Source organism: Pagrus major, chromosome 7, assembly GCF_040436345.1.
Source record: "Pagrus major chromosome 7, Pma_NU_1.0".
Lineage (NCBI taxonomy): Eukaryota > Metazoa > Chordata > Actinopteri > Spariformes > Sparidae > Pagrus > Pagrus major.
This window is the reverse complement of record NC_133221.1, coordinates 14,845,301-14,864,612: the sequence shown is the minus strand read 5'-3', so window position 1 is coordinate 14,864,612 and position 19,312 is coordinate 14,845,301. Positions and strand designations below refer to the sequence as shown.

At 39.1% G+C, this 19,312-nt stretch overlaps 3 protein-coding genes across 4 annotated transcripts; all 3 read right to left on the bottom strand.

Moving 5' to 3' along the window:
* Positions 1-101: 101 nt before the first annotated feature.
* Positions 102-4,085, bottom strand: LOC140999506 (rho-related GTP-binding protein RhoA-C-like). Its single transcript, XM_073469934.1, has 5 exons — positions 4,035-4,085; positions 3,272-3,427; positions 2,331-2,451; positions 2,096-2,226; positions 102-1,993 (listed from the first exon to the last, which is right to left on the bottom strand). Exons 2-5 carry the CDS (start codon positions 3,425-3,427, stop codon positions 1,820-1,822), a joined length of 582 nt encoding a protein of 193 aa, XP_073326035.1. The 5' UTR covers positions 4,035-4,085; the 3' UTR covers positions 102-1,819.
* Positions 4,086-5,109: 1,024 nt separating this feature from the next.
* On the bottom strand, positions 5,110-10,001 carry usp21 (ubiquitin specific peptidase 21). The gene is made up of 11 exons (XM_073469735.1): positions 9,846-10,001; positions 9,333-9,389; positions 8,626-8,743; positions 8,433-8,547; positions 7,802-7,921; positions 7,643-7,707; positions 7,372-7,559; positions 6,231-6,309; positions 6,036-6,143; positions 5,393-5,507; positions 5,110-5,209 (listed from the first exon to the last, which is right to left on the bottom strand). Exons 1-11 carry the CDS (start codon positions 9,999-10,001, stop codon positions 5,110-5,112), a joined length of 1,221 nt encoding a protein of 406 aa, XP_073325836.1.
* A 976-nt stretch (positions 10,002-10,977) lies between these two features.
* arhgef3l (Rho guanine nucleotide exchange factor (GEF) 3, like) lies at positions 10,978-19,053 on the bottom strand. Of its 2 annotated transcripts, none has more exons than XM_073471110.1 (13): positions 18,863-19,053; positions 18,062-18,110; positions 17,916-17,966; positions 17,322-17,378; positions 17,072-17,179; positions 16,826-16,984; positions 16,458-16,520; positions 16,235-16,331; positions 14,384-14,460; positions 13,939-14,196; positions 12,788-12,958; positions 12,300-12,492; positions 10,978-11,463 (listed from the first exon to the last, which is right to left on the bottom strand). In XM_073471110.1, exons 1-13 carry the CDS (start codon positions 18,898-18,900, stop codon positions 11,216-11,218), a joined length of 1,569 nt encoding a protein of 522 aa, XP_073327211.1. In that variant the 5' UTR covers positions 18,901-19,053; the 3' UTR covers positions 10,978-11,215. The 2 variants fall into 2 exon arrangements, with proteins under 2 accessions (XP_073327211.1, XP_073327212.1); XM_073471111.1 differs by having other exon boundaries at positions 17,916-17,963; positions 18,863-18,978.
* Positions 19,054-19,312: the final 259 nt, after the last annotated feature.

Below are 19,312 nucleotides of genomic sequence, written 5' to 3'. Positions count from 1 at the left end.
GAAACGAGTGCTCCACAAACCAGGAGGACATGCACGGTGTTATTTGATGCGTTTCTGTACATGTCTTCATAATATCACATACAAAATCATAGAATCACATATTTTGACGGGTTATGAGTGTTTTATTTGGGAAAAAAAGTAAATTAATACCAGAAATGTAGGTAAGATTGTTAATTATTAATAAATGAATGAATCAAATAACACATAAATACCTTACAACAGAAACCCCTAATATCAGCTTTATTTGGGGGAAGAAAAAAAATCCAAAAATTGTTATATGTCACAATACAAAAAAAAAAAAAACAACAACCAAAAAAAGATAAACAAACTGCTCTAGCAGCCCACCCCCAGAACCTTCCAGCCTTGAAACCCAAGCTTGACCTTCAATTAATTAAACAGAATACTACGGTTACAATTTATCAGTTAACTGACATAAGCTGATCATAACAGCAGGTTTAAGTAAAATGATTAAAATATACTAAGAAAATTAGAGACATCAATAATAAAAAGTTATAGTACAATAATGACAATATCATTAAAAGGGGGAATGGGGAGAGTTGAGTAAAAGGCAAACTTGAAATACACATCAATAACATGTCCTTACAAAGCCTTGTAAGACATACAGTACATAATGGACATTATAGTAATAACATAAGCCTATCATCTATGTGAAGGAATATTCAACTTATCAACTAAACCACTCATGATTTGACCCACTGATTAACACAATCAAATGAATCTCCGGTACACACAAAAAAGGTCCTAAAAACTGATAATATGTTTAACCTGATTGTGCCTCTAGGTATAGTACAATGTCTTCCAGTAAAGTGAAGGTTTCTATGTCACTCTGAATAGCTGTTAATTCCATTACCCATCGGAGCCATGAAATACGGCCATCAGGGGTAACTTTGGCATGGAAACAAGGGGTTAGGTCAGTGACGCAAAAGGCCTTTCCATGCATACAGTACATAGACACATATGTTAATACACACCCGCACAAATATACACACATTCACTGCATGCAGACCTGCACTGGAGAAAACAAACCACCATACAGTTGCACACACGCACGCAAACACACACACACACACTCTTAAGTACAGGTAAGTAATGGGAAAAGATCTCATACAATCTAGTTTAGGCATACCCCTGCATAGCGCCTGAGTCAGAATATGGGCCTGAAGGAGCCAAGCCAATGACAGGGAGAAAGCATTCACAAATGTGATGTGTGGAAACTACAAATGACAAAATAATACCCCATCTAAGTTATGAATCCCTACCCCACAACTTACTCTTCTTGACCACTGCTCTCAAGGCACTACATGTAGGCGATACTGTGTGAAATCCACTTAGACATGGTCTTAATTCAACCCTATTTTTTTTGTGTATGTCTTTTTTTTTTTAATCTCTCTCATGTCCCCATTGTCTTTGGCCTGGTAAGGACCTTTTCTCTCTTCATTCCAATTGTGGCACATTTCAACCTGTTTACATCTACTCAACTTCAAGTCAGCCACCCACCCCCCACCCCCACCCCCACCCCCACCCCACCACCTGCCCTACAGACTCATAGATCTGAAAGTTTTTGATAGACAAAAGCAAAATGGCACAAAACCTAATGTATAGAACGAGGACCAAGGTGTAGAAGCCTATCAAATAATTTGAAACCTGCTTTAATTTGCTGAGGATTATTGGGTGATCAGAAATTGAGCATCCGCAAAACTTTACAGGGCCCTCCCCCAATATTCTCCCCCATATCAAATCTTATCGGAAGATGCCCTCTCCATCTGTGCTTGGCGGCAGCTCCCTCCTCTTTCAGAGCCTATAACAGAAGGCAGTTGCTCTTCTTGGAACGTTTCTTGCTCTGCAGTGCTGCCCTAGTTGCCATCTCAAAGACTTCCCTCACACCATCTTTGGTTTTGGCAGAACACTCTTGGTAGCCGTAGGCACTGATGCGGTTCGCCATGTCTTTGCCCTCCTCAAGTTTAACTGGCTCCTGGAGACACACATCAGAGAGAAAGTTTAAATTATAACATTTATACCAAATAAATATGCACATTTAATTTAAAACATTAATCTTCTGAACAAAAAAACTGACCTGTTTCATTTTGGCAAGCTCTCGTCTGGTGTGCTCATCATTGCGCAGATCTTTTTTATTGCCCACCAGGATGATGGGAACATTCGGACAAAAGTGTTTCACTTCAGGTGTCCACTTTTCAGGAATATTCTCTACAGTGAGTTGAGGGAGAGAATGCAGTAATTAGCAACATACCTCAATTTAACAATCACAAGGTGTTCAATACATGGTGGTGTGACTGTGGCAGAGACAATACCTAAACTGTCAGGGCTGTCTACAGAGAAGCACATGAGAATAACATCAGTGTCAGGGTAGGAGAGAGGCCTCAGTCTGTCATAGTCTTCCTGACCGGCTGTATCCCAAAGTGCTAGCTCTACCTGAGAAAAGAGAAAGAAAGTTACTGTACATGTGAGGATAGAATCATGAAAAATGGATACGTAAGGAAGGTTTATCTTAGAGCAGAAACGATTAAATAGGTGCATCAATTAATCAGCAACTATATTATTAAAGGACGACTAGAAGTCATTTTAAAGGTAAAGTAATTTTCAAGGCTTAAGGCCAAAAATTCCCTCGTTTCACCTCATCAAGTATAAATATTTGCTGTTTTTATTATTATTCTACACACCAAATATGGATTTTTATTTTTTTTTTACCATTGGTGGGAGAAAACATGAAACTTGAAGTAGAGCTGCAATGATTAGTCAAGTTATCAACTAGTAAATCAACAGAAAAATAATTGGCAAATAATTTAATATAATTTGATGGTCTCAAATGTGAGAATTTGCAGCTTGTCAGTGTTCTACATCATAGTAAAACGTTTCTCTTTGGGACGTTTGTTGGTCGTCATCTCAAGCTGTGTGAAATTATAATTTACAGCTCTTTTTGGGGTGCTGCAGATCAAGTTATTAATCAAGGAAATATGACCAGCTGCTTAATTGACAATGCAAATAATTGTTAGATAGTTGCAACCGTAATTTGAAGATGTCACCTTGGACTCTGGTAAAGTGTCAGGAACATTTTCACAATTTGTTGACATGTCTGAACCAACAACAACTTCTACAATCTGATAGCGACATATAATTAAGTAAACAACGACAACAAAAAGCAAAACAAACAAACAAACACATGAACAGTCTCTTCAAGGACCCTTCGTTCTCTCCAAACCCCAGTTTGGGGTTGGTGCTTTTTCAATCTTACCTGTTTCCCATCCACTTCAATGTCTGCCACATAGTTCTCAAACACAGTGGGGACGTAGACCTCTGGGAACTGGTCCTTGCTGAAGACGATGAGCAGACAGGTCTTCCCACATGCACCATCTCCAACTATCACCAACTTCTTCCTGATAGCAGCCATCTATTAAAAAAAAGTAGTCCAAAATAAGGTCACACTTTAAGAAAAAGGTTACCACAAGTCACTAACGTTACCCTCTACTGACATCACACCCAAACATATAATTTTACCAGTAGTGCACCGATGCACAAACAGGATGAATACGCCTTTTAAACTTTATGCTGCAATTACAATGCGTGCTATGATTCAACAACAGTTCCTCTTGGTTGGCACTGAACGGTAAAACTAACAGCTCGGACGCTAGTAACGCCAAAACATCAGCCTCTTTATATCCTAGAGTTTCATTAAAAATATAGTTTTGAACGACATAAATCTAATCCAAAACGAGCCGGCAGAGAGACTGCCTCGGAGATAAAGGGTGTAAACATATAACATTTCCGTGCTGTGTTCCCATTCCTGCTGAAAGGCTGTGCAGTGTAGTCTGGGCCTGTCAAACCAGCTAACATTAGCTAGCAGTAAAGCTAACGGTGTTTCCCGTGGTTTGGACTGCTGTCATTCAAGGTATTCTCCCTGAAATTATAACTACACCATTCATCGCACTATCCTCATACGTCTGCGACTTAAACAAGAGTCGGCTTAAAGTTTAAAAGCTATCGTTGAATGTGATTACCGCTTGATGTTTCTGTGTCCGCCTTTCTCCTCTTCCTGACCGACTGGAAAACTCCGCCCACCCCTCGTACGCATGCGCACAATAACGTCATTCGTCAGCAGGCTGAGGATTTTTTTTTTTTTTTTACTTTTGTATGTATAAACATTGAACATTGCCTAAATGTTAATAAAATATTACATATTAATACAGTTTTATTATTATTGCATATTAACAAATGAGTGAAATATGTCAATTACTCCAATAATAATAATAACAACAAAAACAACAACAATAATAATAAGGATAATAATAATAGACTGACTTGTTCCTTGGTCATTTATTGACTGATTCAAATGTCAATAATGCAATACATTCAACAGTGCAATTTGTCCATATGTACAATAAAAGTAGACACAAATGTAAAAAATAAATAAACATACACATATGAATAGATATATATATAGGGAGAGAGAGAAAGAGAGAAATTATAATTCAGTTAGAGGGAAAATATAGCTCATTTTCATATTTTCAGGTTTTAAGGGTGACTATCCACGTGGCGGGATATTAAGATAAAAAAAAAAGACAGTATAGATAGTTAGGCTACAGATAATTTAATATTTTTTAAATTAAAATTTGAAAATAAAATAAAGTCAGATAATTTGAGTAGGTAAGTCTACAGTAAGTCACAACTGAGTAATGAAATGTTTCCTTATTTCTATTACACCCAAGATTTGTTTTTGCATATTTGGGTTTGATAGCAAGCATGAATCGTGACCATGTCACATTAAGAGCTCTGCATAATCTGCAAGTACCCCACTCACTGCTGCCTGAGGACACAGAGACTCGTGAGGCTATAGTCCATCTAAGAGCCGTCCCAGCTTTCATACCGAGACTCTTCAAAAGCTTCTCCATGATTTAGAAGGGAAGATCAGCTCTTCAAGCCCACTTAAAGCGATGGAGCTCCTCTTTCCTCCTCAGAGTTCATTTAAGCTCATTCAGAAGTTCATAGATGGCAGCACTGCTGCTTCTATTTGTTTCTATGGACACTGGAGGTAAAGTTGCTCTGATTGGCTGCCTGGCTCAGCCAGTCTCTGGTCTATTTCCTAACGTTGGTGGTGGTGGTGCTGTTGCTGCGCTGGTAGAACAGCACATAGGCTTGATTGGTCTGAAGCTGGTTCTCTGAGACTGGAGTCACACTGTAGGTGGGTAGATGGAGAGTTATCATGAGAAACAGCTCCAGGTTTATATAGGAAGGATCTTAATACAGATGACACATATACACAGAAGGCTGTCTGAACAGTTGGTCTATAGCATGCAGTCGTTACGAAGTTGCGATTAAAAATTATTATTATTAAATTCATGTGCAGGGCAAGTCTCACCTGGAGTCATTGTAGAAGCACCATCCATTTTCATCTGAACAGCAGGCTGTGTAGTGGCCCATGTTCACAGTCCCAGCATGGTTACAGATTGCATATAAGTCATACAGCACTGGCCCTGTTGGGACGTACATTGACATAATTACTCACTCCATTCTCCAGAACTATGTTGTTTCAGTTTTCCAAGTTTGCACATCATGGAATAAATTACCTGTTGCCAACATGCCATTAAAACAACTATAACATCCATGGTTCAAGTACTGCTGGAGACCTTGTCCTCAGCTCTTTCACATCTCTTTCTCTCCATGTCTTTTTATTTCAATAGTTGACTTAACTGTCAACTATTGAAATAAAATTCTATAAAACCGCCTTTAGAAAATCTTGTTAAATCTATCTAGTGGTGTCAGAGTGTTAAAATGATTACTTCCACCAATTCATGGCTCCTTTTCTTTCTTTCTTCTTCTCTTTCTTCTCTGGCCTGTGTATCTTTAACCCCTCCTGCATTTTATTATTTCAACCGTTCACTGAATTCCATTTTTGGTAAATAGACAAATACTGACTCAGTTACATACCAAAGCATGCCTGTAAAAGGAGATAATGCACAGACGGAGGTATAAATGAGAAATATACATATACATTTTCTTACCACAGTCGATGGGTCCGTAAGGTCCAAGGTCCAGGTTAGTGAGTGGGAAGGATACATACACTGTGCTTTTACTGATAGACCACCGTGTCATTGTAAAACGATTCAGATCTGATGGAGACTGTTAAGTATCATCATAACTGTACTGAATAACATTATTATCTAAAAGGTTTCTTAAAGAGTTGTTGCCAAGGATACGGATCACGATAACTTGGGGAAACCTCTGGATGGACAGCCGCTTGGTGCACTCTGTATGCCTGTTACACCTCTCACACATCTGAAACACACAAATACACACATCAAATACATCACAACTAAACAAGATCTTTTGTACATAACTAACTGGACCAAAAAACGTAATGAAATTAATTAAAACAGCTGGAAAATCAATGTAAGTGTGATTCACTGCAATTTTGTATTACAGTTTTATTCACCATATATTAAAAATTGTAATATTGTTTGGGGTCTTACTATCTCATCACCTAAACAAGATACTTTTCATTCAGAAAACATCTTATCTCTAATGATAACACTTTTCAACACATGCATATGTTGAAGTATATATATTTAATATATATATATATGTATAGATAGATAGATAGATAGATAGATAGATAGATAGATAGATAGATTAACAGATTTGCTGACACTTTCCAAAACGTTCTTCTTTACAATTCCTCAGACCTTCATTTATATTCAAATCATTTTATTGACATTACTTTTGCCCAAAGATGTTATATTGATATTATTATATTGATATTGATATTTATTATGTTTTATTGTGTTTTTGATTGTAAGTTTTCTTTTATGTGCTGTTGTTATTTTTGTGTGCTTTGTCTGATGTTTATGATTATATGTTGCATTGTAGACAATGCCGTAAAAGCCCTTGGCTTCCTTCTTCTCCACATTCTATTGTGTCGTCTATTGATGCTCTATAACTGTACTGTTTATCTTACAATGATCTTACAATTTAACATGCACAAAAAAACAAACAAATGAAGATAGAAACAAAAGAAAACCTATAACTAGTTGAGTGTCTTTTTATAAGTCTACTTTAGTTGTTATCGGAGATGAATGAACTGCATAATCAGGGATTTCAGCAGCAGGAGACAGTGAAAAATGTTTAGTGTTGGCAGTGGATGAGTTAACATTCACTCCCCATTTCCAATAAGCGTGAATATATAATGAGTAAAATTAATACAATCAAAATTATGCTGGATAACAAAAAAAAAATTTTTTTCACATGTTCACAGTGTCAACATCATTGGCCTTTGACCCCAAACTTAGAAACCATTTTTGTATTATAATCCATCAGTTTGCTAGTTCTGTGTTTACTCACTGGTGAATTCTCCTTGTCCAGTTTCTCCTCCTGAGAGAAGAGGTCCAGACACTCCCTCAGCGTGACCTCGCCGCCAGAGCTCCTCTTGGGGATGGGCAGCGACAGATCACAGAACACATCGAATGTGTTGGAATAGTGGGAGCACACTGAGCAGTGCAGCGAGCTCCGCAGCTGGCCTGAGAACAGGTCTGTGAGAGACGGGTGGCAAGAATCATCAGCGGTTGTACAGATCAGACTGACGGGTCACCATGACTGGATTTTCTTTCCTCACCTACTATTCTGCTGTCATCTCTCTCCAAGTGCTTCTTCCACATGGCTGCTGCCTCTTCGGAAATCCTAAGCGAGGACAAAAGATGAGAAAACAACTAAAGTCACGTAAAGGTTGTAAAAGCTTCAAGGTTAGATCTTTTCCACACAAACACACACACACCTAAATCTGGTGTATTTTTGTTCAGTCTCCTTCCCTGTTCGTCGCACATTGGGTTTGCGGTTGATTTCTGTGTGCAGCTTGTCCAAAAGGAACCTGAGGAACTCCTGTGCGTCCTGTTGACTGGGTTGAATACAGAGACACGGGAAGATTTCCTCTTTATGTCAATGTTACAGGCAGCTATTTCTATACAAGTCTCCAAAAAAACAGCATATGTACTCATGGGAAAGTGGGAAATGATTTGAAATAGTTCACATCCTCACTTGTCCTTGTGCTGATAAAGAGGTTGATATTGTTGAATAAATATAATAGCAATAAATAGCATTTTGTTTGATAGCATCTAACTAAAATCAAAGGGGTCTCTGTCTGTCTGTGCTTTGAGCTTCTCAACAACTGTTCACCAAATTGACTTCACACTTGGCAGGCGTATTGCCGGGGTCCTAAGGAAGTGCAATGTCTAGAGTGAAGTAGTTTGGATGAGCAGTTCTCGAGAAAGCTGTGAGCAGCAATACTGGAGCCAAAGCAATCCGGCACTGCTCTAGCCTTTGCATAGCAATGATGTTGCCTGCACAAACATCTTACTGGAAGATGCAGTTAAGATTGAGGAAAACAAATCCATCATCTATATTCTCACCTGTAACCACTGAAGTATGGCACAGCTTCTTTAAAAAAATTGTAAAACTGTCGTGGGTTCACAACTGTGTCCCCTTCGTTTTCATTCCAAAGGCCCAACAGCACCTGAGAGAAGGCTGGCACAGGAAGATAAGGAGTGATGAGAAAACACAAATGAAAGGAAGAGGAGGGAACAGCAGGAGAGAGGAACATACCTTCAGTGAGCTTAGCATCCTCCTTGGAGAACTTCTCCTGCCTGTAGAGCTTCAGGAGGCAGTAGTCCCGCAGGCCACATGTGTGAGACAAACACTGGACTACTGCATTCAGGAAACACTACGGAGACCAAGCATAGAGAAAGTGAGCATGTTTATACTAAAAAAAAAAAGAAAAGTATCCTGGAAGAGTTTCTTCAAAGAACGTTGTTTAAAGTAAAGCTCACCCAAAAATGAGATAAAATGGCTCAATACTCCAAGTTTCCTGGAGCACCGAAATCCCAAATTGATTTGAAAAGATGTTCTTTACACCCTTTTTAAAGCCAAAATCTTCACTGTAGCCGCTAAGCTAAAAGCGTTAGCCTGCACCCCCTCTGAAGTTGGTGCACAAGCTTGACCACGCGTCCAAGGAGTGAATATTGTCTTTTCAAATCAACTGAAGATCTTGGGGCTTCCAAGACTCAGATGACGCTGGATGAGCTGTATGGAGTCATTTTTGTTGGGGTTGTTTTAAAAGAAGTCCCCATCTACTGCAGTTGTTTAGGAGAATGCTACCATGCCGTTTTGCTGTGAGGCTCCAGAAATGTTTTGTGGACTACAAAACTTCATGTAACTTTCCATCAGCATGAGGATGAGTAGATAATGACTGAAATTCAAATTTTTGGGTGAACTTATCCTTTAAAGCACATCCCGCATTGTTAAACACTTACTGTGTTTCCTATGTTTCTAAGGCCAACTCTTCCACTTCCTAAGGTGAGCTGCTCTTTCTGGAAGACAAAGACAACACAGGAAGTGATTTACTTACATCTGCAAGTATAGTATACAGCATAGCTTTTTACTTGTATGCACATGTAGTTCCCTGCGTGCACGCCCTACTATTTGACCCCTGGCTGTGTCTGTACGATGTGTCACTGCCTGTCTGCTTTAACCCTGCAATGTCAGTGTGTGTGTACAGCATCAGTGGGACAGATTTAGTCTTCTTATCTCATTAACATAACAAGACAGGATAAAAGGAGGTCAGCCTCAAGCATTCATCCTATTACAGACCAAGGAGTGCTGACAGGTGCTTAAACACGTGTGTGTTGATGTGCTCTCTCCATTAATTTCTCTGTCTGTGTTTATGTTTGTCTCACGAGCGTCCCATAACTTCTACATGAAGAACAAACTTTCAAGATGACCGGATTTGAAGGTTACAGCACAAATCACATTTTTGTTTTGCACACCTCGTTGTCAGCGACCAGCAGCAGGCCCATCAGTGAGGTGTAGAGGACAGACTGGGAGATGTCGGCCGGCTCTCTTTGGAGGCCGTTCTGAGACACCAGGGTCCGACACAGGGCCTCACAAGAGCCCTCCACGTTGACGCCACTGGCTCCAGGCATCCTGTTCTTATTGGTAAACCTCAGAAGTGTCTATAGATCGAAGGTCTTCTCAAAGAAATAAAAGCAAGATGGTTCGCAGCCTCAGACTGGAACCTCAGTTTTTTCACATGCACGGTCAAAGTGAGCAAACTGTGAGGGCAGTTCATAAGCTGTCTGACAGAGAGAGAGTCCACTTTTATAAAAAAACAAAAAAACAAAACAGACGATGGAGTATTATCCTCTTTTCACCAGGAAAATGACGAGGAACGTTATTCAGAGCTGAGGGAAGAAGAACAGGATTAATTTGTGAATGGGTATCCCTTTAAGGTAAATCCTTATCTAAATAGATCAAGTTGATCCATTCTGGCTCACAATTCTCTCTCGTAATTACAGCAAGCATGACAGCTCGGAAAGTCAAGGTCTGAAATAGATCTCAATGATCCTGACATCAACAAGAAAACTTGAGGGTGCATATTTACAAAAAGAGATGTCTGTAGATCTCACATCAAGTGATCATTAATGAAAGAGTCAACTATTTAAGCTATAAAAAGAACAGACCAATCTCACAACCAGTGCACTGAGATGCTACCAAAGCCAAAACTGGTTGCCGTTACAGGGTAATAATCTTGCAAACAAAGTTAGTTTGCAAATGACGCCTGATAAATACAGCACAAATAGCGAACAAACAGAGCGGTTCAGACTCACCTGATCACTTGGTCACTCTATCTGTGGACAAAGTGTCCCAACCAAACTGTTCCCATCACCTGCTGAGCTGTTAAAAATGCATAAGGGGACGTCTACTGTTTCACTCTGTGTCTGTAGGCTAGAGCTGAAAGTCTACCTCTCTCTCCTGCACTGTCACCGGTGTCAGAGAGAGACGGAGGGAGAGAGAAAGGTGGAGAGGGAGGGAGGATAATCATCACTAATCTTTTCTTTGTAGATCTTGTTGGCTATACTTAGACCTGTCTTTGTGTACTTTGCCAAGGGTAACACAACAAACTTTCACATGTCAGTTTATTTAAAAAAACAATGAAAACATTTTACATTTACATTCAGTAATACTGTTCCCAAGACGCACAAGCACATATCACCACAGTCACAAAATTCATGAAAACAATCTTTTTCTTGCGTGTGTCTAAGCACAATCATCTCTCACAGATAGTCTCTTATTTTCTCTAATATCAATGTACAGGTGTATAGAAACTCCCCAGGTCTCCTGCTGATCAGTCCGACAGTCAGCGACTGGTATGGTCTGCCATTTCTGTGTCCGAGCTGAGGCTGAGCTCGGCTATGTGATACAGGGCGGGATCGGCGTGAGGGGAGAGCTGCGACTGGCTGGTCTGAGCCATCTTGTCTCGCGAGTGCACGATGGCTTGGCGCAGACAGGTGATCCACTGCTGCTTGCTGAAGGAGTCGTTGGCCTGCAGGCAATACGGGTGAAGTTTGGAGCGTCCTCTGCTGCTCACACGGAAACAGTTCCTCACTGTGAGATGGAGAGAGAAAGAAGGGAAGGAAAGAGTGAGTTTCTCTTCAACTAATGAGGTGGAGTGGCATGACTCTCTCTCAGTTTAAGCCTGAATGTACAGTAACTCCTTTATCCCTCACTTCACCAGCAAACATGGGAGGAAAGGCATAAAGTATGCAGGTCATGTATGCAATAATAAAGAATGTATACTGTATTTTACTGTAGTGCTGAAACAATTAATTATTAGTTGATCAACAAAACATTAATCGTCAACAGTTTTGATAATTGAGTAAGCTGATTACTGACACAGATCATTAGTAATTAAGTAGAACGATTGATATTTGGAACTGATACACATTTGTAGTAAAACAACCATTATTAGTGAATGGTACATTTATAGTTAATTAACAAATTAACAAAGTTAGCAAACAATGAAATGCTTTATAAACCATTTATCAAGCAATTGTTTATTGTAAAGTTGCAACCAATGTTTATAAACCTTTACAACTGCTTAATAAATGTTTTATAAAACATTTGTTTGTAAACACTGCTACTTTATACTTCTACTCCACTAAAATTCAGTGGCAAATATTGAACTGTTTACTCTGATACATATATTTGATAACTTTAACTTCTAGATACTTTGCAGATTGTGATTATTAATACTTGATTATTATTTGGCATCAAAGCCAAAAAATGTATTTTTCTGGTAATCTGACAAAAAAAAATTGGTATCAGATCAGATAATAAGCCAGGCCAATAATCAGTACCAACTATTTCCAGGTTAAAGCCTTAATGCGAGCCTTGGTCTGGTGAGCTTAAATTATGGTTAAGTAGTTATGGCCAGTTGTTACCTTTATCATTTCCTCCAGTGAAGGCTCCCCTGAAGGTGCCTCCTCCAGCTGCCTCCCCATCTGGGATCTCCTCCAGGTTGAGCAAGGCATTGGGCAGAGGCTGTCTGTACACATTGAACACCTGACCTCCATCTCTGTCTTCACCAGGTCTGGTCAGTACCAAAGCCAGCTCAAACAGGAAGACGTGCAGCCGCTAACAGACGAGACAGAAACAGAGTGAGAGATATTGCTTACAACAAAATATCATCCGTCATTCACAAAAACAATTTTTTTTTAGAAATTATATAGATGTGACAATTACAATACAAGGTGATGATACAAAGTGCTCTTTCTAAATACAGGGTGATAAAGCGCTCATATAAAGGGCCTAAGAATCTCTGGGGCAGAGAGGTCCCATATCTGTCAGTATTTCAGGATCCTGTGTTGTGGAAGATTTGACTTCAGGTGAACCCCTCAAAGGTCAATCAACAACAACAAAGAACCTCTACCTGGCCCTTGTTGTTCTTGAGTTCTCCGTGGCAGTAGAGGAAGCGGGACTGCTGGATCTCTGGTAGTCTCTGACTCTCTTCGAGGTAGCTGAGACCCCGCCTGTAGAACTGACACTCCGCCTCGCCTGTCTTCTTGTTCACCTCCGCCACGATGCTCTGGATCAGCTCCAACTGAGCAGAACAAAGAGGGAAACAATGTATTGTGTGTGGCCTTTTGGTGATAAAGAAAGAGTCCCATCTCCTACAACTTAGATCTCAGAGTTAAAAGGAAAATTATGGACTGGCTTCTGAAAGGGACACAACTCATACTGTATATTTAAGCAAGTAAGTGAACATTTAGTATGTTGCTTGATAGCTTCCTGCTTCAAAAATGAGCTTGAATGTTATGTAAGAAAAAGATCTCTTGCTGCAAATTGTGGCACCAGTGTGCAACATAATATTACCTAAAGCCAAATGTCTGGACTTTCCACGCTTGCAGACTGATGGACCACATAATAAGAAATGAATGGGTTTGTAGCAACCTATAAAGCCTAAATGTACATATGTATTTATTTAGTATTGATTAAAGACACATTATGTAACTTTTCTACCTTAAAATAAGAGCTTCAGAATAATGTTGATGGTACAGTGTCTTGTAATAGAGTGACTGGTGTCTCTGTCTCAGCCACTCTGCCCCACTCTTGCAACTGATGTTTATAATACTTGTTATGGTATTATTAATGGTTTCATTGTTTAACAGTAAAGTAACTTAACAAAAGTTGAATTAACTACAGATTTACTTTTTATTAATCATGGTTATTATAAAGACTTACTGCAATTTAAAGGAAACCCAGGTCTATTTAGAGCAACAGAATCTGCACACATAATGCATTAAACTGCCAATGTGGATATTATTCAGAACCCCTTAGAAAAAAGGATTACAGAGTCCAGATAGTCTTGTTATATCCTTTTATGACAAGTGGAGTCTGAAGCCCCACATGGGTGTCAGAGTCTGCAAGTCCAGAAGGTTAACATTTGGATCATGTATATATATATATATATATATATATATATATATATATATATATATATATATATATATATATATATATATGTATATATATATATATATATATATATATATATATAAATATATATATGTAGCAACTCACAGCATCAGGCAGCGTGTCCTCATCCGGGTGGTCTGCAGGTGTGCACTTCTGTATCTCTTTCAACAGCAGTGGGTATTTGACCAAACGGCTCCGAGGGAGATCCAAGAAGTTCCACAGGTCCAGTTTCCTGCTGAACGAAGACTCCTGACACAGGCGCAAGAAGTGCTCCACTCTTTTCTCCTGCTTCTTCTGGTCCAGCAGGGCTTTAGCCCCCACCTGGTTACAGCAGTACGTAACGTAGGCCTCCAGGCAAGGAAACTGCAGGGAGAAGGAGGAGCAAATGAGTTGAAACATAAGCAGAGACGCTCACATGCTGAACTCTGTGACTCTGGTTTAGAGAGGAACATAATAGAGGAACTACTGGAACTGGAGAGAGTGAAGGTGGGTTGAGCCCTTTTCTCTTTTTCTCTCTCAGTTTTCTCTCAGTTTCCATGGAAATGCTCACCCAGTTCATGAGAGTAGGCCCCACCTCTCCGACCGTCTTCTCTGATCCCCTCAAACGCTCGAGACGACCCAGAAGATCTGGCATGAAACACAAACACAAGTGTTGGACTATTATTATTTTTGCTGACTGAATGCCAGAGTTACTACATCTCGAAGACGGAGTTGGCTAATTCAACTCAACTTCCTTTAGTTAAAAAAAGACATGACATCAGCAAACTCAGTTATAACATGGAAACATAGAAAGTGAATGAATAGACGTGAATTCTCCTAGTGAGGCTTTACACATTTACTTTTGTGGCAAATTAATCTTAACTTAACATTTACAATATATCAGTGAGAGATGTAACTAGGTACATATACTCAAGTACTATAGTTAAATACAACATTGAGGTACTTTAACTCAACTACATCCATTTCAAGTTACTAGTTACTTTGCGGGTTGCGTACTGCATCAGTCACATAAATCACAAAAAAAAAAACTGATTTTGATAATCAGAAAAAAAGCTGAACAATAATGAATAAAGACACAATAAAATAATGTATGTATAATTTTTACTTAAACTTGTATACCTTTGATTCTTAAGTACATGTATTGCTAGAAAATGAAATTACTTTTAATACTTAATTACATTTAATATCAAATACTTAAATACTTTTACTCAAGTACTGTCCATATGGGTGTCTTTCACTTTTACCAAAGTTATTTTGAACATGATATCTTTACTTTCACTCAAGTATGACTTTTGGGTGTTTTTTACACTGCCATATGTACCATATGAAAAATCTCTTTAATAAATGACTCTATAACTCATTTTATTTTTTTTTTATGTTAGAATTTACTCTGAATCTTTCATTTGCACAGAACTGTCTGAACCAACATTACCATCATTACACTGGAACTCAACTAATCGTAGTGTCTAATTATCACTCAGCAACAGTGGTGAAACTAAGTACATATTTGAGGTACTTGTATTTTCCTTGAGTATTTCCATTTTAAGCTACTTTATACTGCTCCACTACATCTCAGAGGCAAATATTTTACTTTTTACTCCACTACATTTGTCTGACAGCTTAAATTACAAGTTACTTTTCAGATTAAGAAAGTTAACTGAAGCTACTGTTCAGTTAGCCATGCAGCTAGCAGTCCGGACTGGGAGCTCGGAACACTGGGGGAATGTAGGTGTTTGGACTGAGACGGACTGGGGCTAGCTGGTTAGCATGTTAACTTCAGTAGGTATATCTGCATCACACTACAAGTACATAGATGTCATAACGTTCTTTCTTCACATTCTGTTGATAATTTTAGTAATTTTTTGTAACGTTTTCAACTAAAATTCTTACATATTGCATCTTTAAGCTAAAAAAACCAAACATTTTAAATCCCTCTTGGATTAGCTGCAAAATGCATCGTCAAAAAAACTGAAAACTGAGCTCATGAAAAGTTCTGTATGTAGAGATACTATTATCATTATTATTATTACTATGACCTTATAGAATATGATGCATTGATGTAGATTAAACTACCCAACTGTATAAAAAAAGAAGTTAAAATTAGTTCAATCTGAAACATTTACGGTAATACAATGCAAAATACACATTAATGCAGCTGTAATATTAATCCACAAACATCAGTTATAATAGTAAAACACTGACAAGGAACATTTAACTGCGCTATAGGTACTTTTACATTTTATACTAGAACTACATTTTGCTGATTATACTTTTTTTTGAATGCAGAATTTTCATGTGTAGTTGAATATTTTCACAGTCTTTACTCACTGTAGAAGATCCGAACACTTATTTCACAACTGTTCATCCGTACTTACCTTGTACATGATTAGTGAGTGTTTACCTTGATGGAGAGGAATGAGAGAGTCCAGTGTCCCAAATATTTGTCCAAGCTCACTCTCTGTCAAGATGGTCAACTTCAGCATGGGCTCATAGTACACCTGGTAGCAAAGATTAGGAAAGAATAAATGCACCGCAGAAAGAAGTATGAGAAATTGATGTCAGGATGTAGGATGGCACATTGAAACACATTTGACTTGCATAAGCAGAATTCAGTGGAAAAGCACCTTCTTGACCAGACTGAGGTCGTCGATGAGTTGTCTCTCTCCCTGAGTCAGCTCATAAATCACCTGCAGGAGAGTCGTAACACATTAACACCAACATGTGGGTGCGAACACGCTTGCATTTGATGTGAAATACACAGACGGGCAGTTTTTTTTACAGCTGATTGTTCAATGAGGGAAGTTGAGCCTGCAGTGCCAGCTCACATCCTCTTTCATAATCGCCGTGTAGAGCAGCTTCAGAGAAATAGCGCAGACACTAATCACCCTGCACACACTGCAACCACAGCCTGACCCAGATACCCCCAACACACTGCATTTTGTTCCTGAAGTTTTTATGCAGCTGAAGTGCTCTAACTAGCCGTCACTTTTACCTCTTGACGTTTGATCTCCTTCACAGTGAGGTCGTGACTCTCCACAGTGTCACTCCAGCATTGGCTGTTGCGTCGGCGTGGAAATGATGAGGCCTTTGAGCGAGGGCGCAGGGAGGCCGGGGGCAAAGGTCGAGCCTCTGTGCGAAAACTGATAGAGCGCTGTGAAAAGGGCAGAGTGGTTGAACATCTGCATGCTAAAGTCATTTGTATGACAACAGGTGCGTGAGTGTGTTTGTGCACTATTACCGAAATAGACTGTCCAATGCGCTTCAGAGCGGGGGTCTTCACTGGGGTTATGACACCTGTGAGGCTGTTGGACTTCCCCACAGGTTTGACCCTTTTGTTACTGGGCTCCTTAAATGAAATCAGACATTAAGACTTAAGAAACAAAATGGCGCACATGCTCATCAAAGGGGGTCATTCATCAGACTTTCACTGGCTTTTTACATCAGAAGACTTTAACACATCAGGGACTCTGCAAAAGAGGAACAGTCACCTCTGAATCCTTCATGTGGTCGGACATCATTTCACCCTCCTCATCTTCCTCCTCATCCTGGTAAGAAAGTAGAGGCCACATAACAGAATTCGTTAGAAGTGTACTTCTTGAGAGAGAGACACGAGACAGTTCAGGAAAGTGGAATGAGAGAGAGAGATGTGGAGTGGGCTGAGATGGTGCACGGTGCAGATCTCTCATTTCCTGTGTGACACTTTCAAAGAGGAAGAAGGCTGAAACTGTGCCTCTGTAGTAAAACACAAGATGTCTGCCTGTTTTTGACACACTAACCACATCAGCTGTATAGTCAGAGCGAGACATGTTTAAATACTGGCAGCAAAAATGTATCTTGTCCTCTTACACAAAGGACTATTTCACAACATGATCAGACAGCAGAACAGGAAAAGTGGAAAATCACAGTGGCTGAAATGTGCCCTAAAAACCAAGATTTGTGCTGTCAGAGAGCTTCTGCGGCCGCAGAGCTGAACACAGCGTTCATGTATCTCATCAGCTCTGCACTCAACATTGTGGTCACAAAGGTATGGTTGACTAACTTCCGCTAGTTACAAAGAGACAGAGAGAAACAGTGCCTCTCACCTCCATGATTCTGATCACAGTCTCAGGGCCTGGGTCTTGTTTTCTCTTCTTCTAAAAGCAGACATTCAAGTGAGTTTTTTGTAGGAAAGTGGCCACGTGTTTTAGACATAAGGAGTTAAATAAATAAGGTAGGTGACGTGACTTACACCAGCATGGTCACAGGGGATGGAGTGTGTCTCTCCTGGTGACACGTACCTAAAAAGGACAAAAAGCAAACAAAAAAAACCCCCCAAAACAAACCATCACATTACACATTTGTCATTTTACTTAAGATAAATCTAAAAACAGCCTGTGATCCTGCTAGTTTGTGCCTGAATGATCAATTTGGCAGATTTTTCTGTGATTTAAGTTAGTATGGTAAAAAAAATATGAGTTTCATAGAAAGGTAAAGATTACATAGATTAGAATACAGAACAGTAATACCAAAAACATTTGATCACCATGAACTGTAAATACCTTTCATGCCTCCTACATATTTAAATATTCAATCCTGTCAAATCAGATCATCTATATGTAGCTGACACTTTAATCAAGTTTTTAAGACCTTTTCAAGATACTTGAAACCAAATTTAAGACTGTTTTTCTGTGGAGAAATCATCTTTGTCTTATTCAAGGATTGCAGATAAGTAACACATGTAGTGTTACATATGTGATCCCATGCAGAAGTAGGTTTTATGTAGGATAATGGTTATTAGAGTGGCCTTTAGCCAACAGGTAAGTACAAGTATACAGTAAAAATGTATTAGGTTCAGTGGTAGGTTTGAACATTTACTACATCAGTAATGTGAACTTCAATACAAAAAAAATGTTTCATTTTGACAGAAATTAAAAGATTGATAAATGAAATTAGACCAACTGATATGTGAATGTAAATCCCTCTCTCGACATTATTATACAGTCTGTGGGACATCGAGGCAGAAATTAGCGATGAATGTTAGGCATCATACCAGGAAGTCCTTTTTTCACCGGTCTCCTCCACTTCCATCGTCTCTTCTTTCTTCAGTGCATCTTCACAGAAACATTACACATTCTCAAAGTGAGAAAAGTTTGAAATAATCCAAGGTTACGCTGGTGTTTTTCCCCCCACCGTTTCATTAACACACCGAGTTGTTTGCAGGGAGCTGTCACAGCTCAGTGTACTCCTTCCTCCTCACTTTCTTCCTCATCTCACAAATCGACCACATCCTTTAGAGTTGCACATACTCATGTATCCGCTCTACTCAGGGAGGAGGGTTCAAAACTGTTGTTTAAACTTATTACCTAAAACTGTTAACAGCTTTTGCACTACTTTCCAGACCAAATGAAATGAAAATGCAGTTTGATGCACAAGTGGAAGTGAAAATACATTTATAACTTAGTTTTAACGAGTGCTGAATTTGATTAGGCTTTCATGTTAA

Excerpts from the sequence above, each read along its gene's own strand:
- usp21 (XM_073469735.1), bottom strand. The coding sequence starts at position 10,001 with ATGCCTGGAGCCAGTGGCGTCAACGTGGAGGGCTCTTGTGAGGCCCTG. Across the intron at positions 7,560-7,642 it reads AGATGACAGCAGAATAGTAG|ACCTGTTCTCAGGCCAGCTG; the intron begins GTGAGGAAAGAA and ends CGTCTCTCACAG. Across the intron at positions 6,144-6,230 it reads TCCCCAAGTTATCGTGATCC|ATCTGAATCGTTTTACAATG; the intron begins GTATCCTTGGCA and ends AGTCTCCATCAG.
- LOC140999506 (XM_073469934.1), bottom strand. The coding sequence starts at position 3,427 with ATGGCTGCTATCAGGAAGAAGTTGGTGATAGTTGGAGATGGTGCATGT. Across the intron at positions 2,452-3,271 it reads TTGAAGTGGATGGGAAACAG|GTAGAGCTAGCACTTTGGGA; the intron begins GTAAGATTGAAA and ends CTCTTTTCTCAG. Across the intron at positions 1,994-2,095 it reads AGCTTGCCAAAATGAAACAG|GAGCCAGTTAAACTTGAGGA; the intron begins GTCAGTTTTTTT and ends GTGTGTCTCCAG.
- arhgef3l (XM_073471110.1), bottom strand. The coding sequence starts at position 18,900 with ATGGAAGTGGAGGAGACCGGTGAAAAAAGGACTTCCTG. Across the intron at positions 18,111-18,862 it reads GGTGAAAAAAGGACTTCCTG|GTACGTGTCACCAGGAGAGA; the intron begins GTATGATGCCTA and ends TGTCCTTTTTAG. Across the intron at positions 12,493-12,787 it reads TCAAGAACAACAAGGGCCAG|CGGCTGCACGTCTTCCTGTT; the intron begins GTAGAGGTTCTT and ends CTCGTCTGTTAG.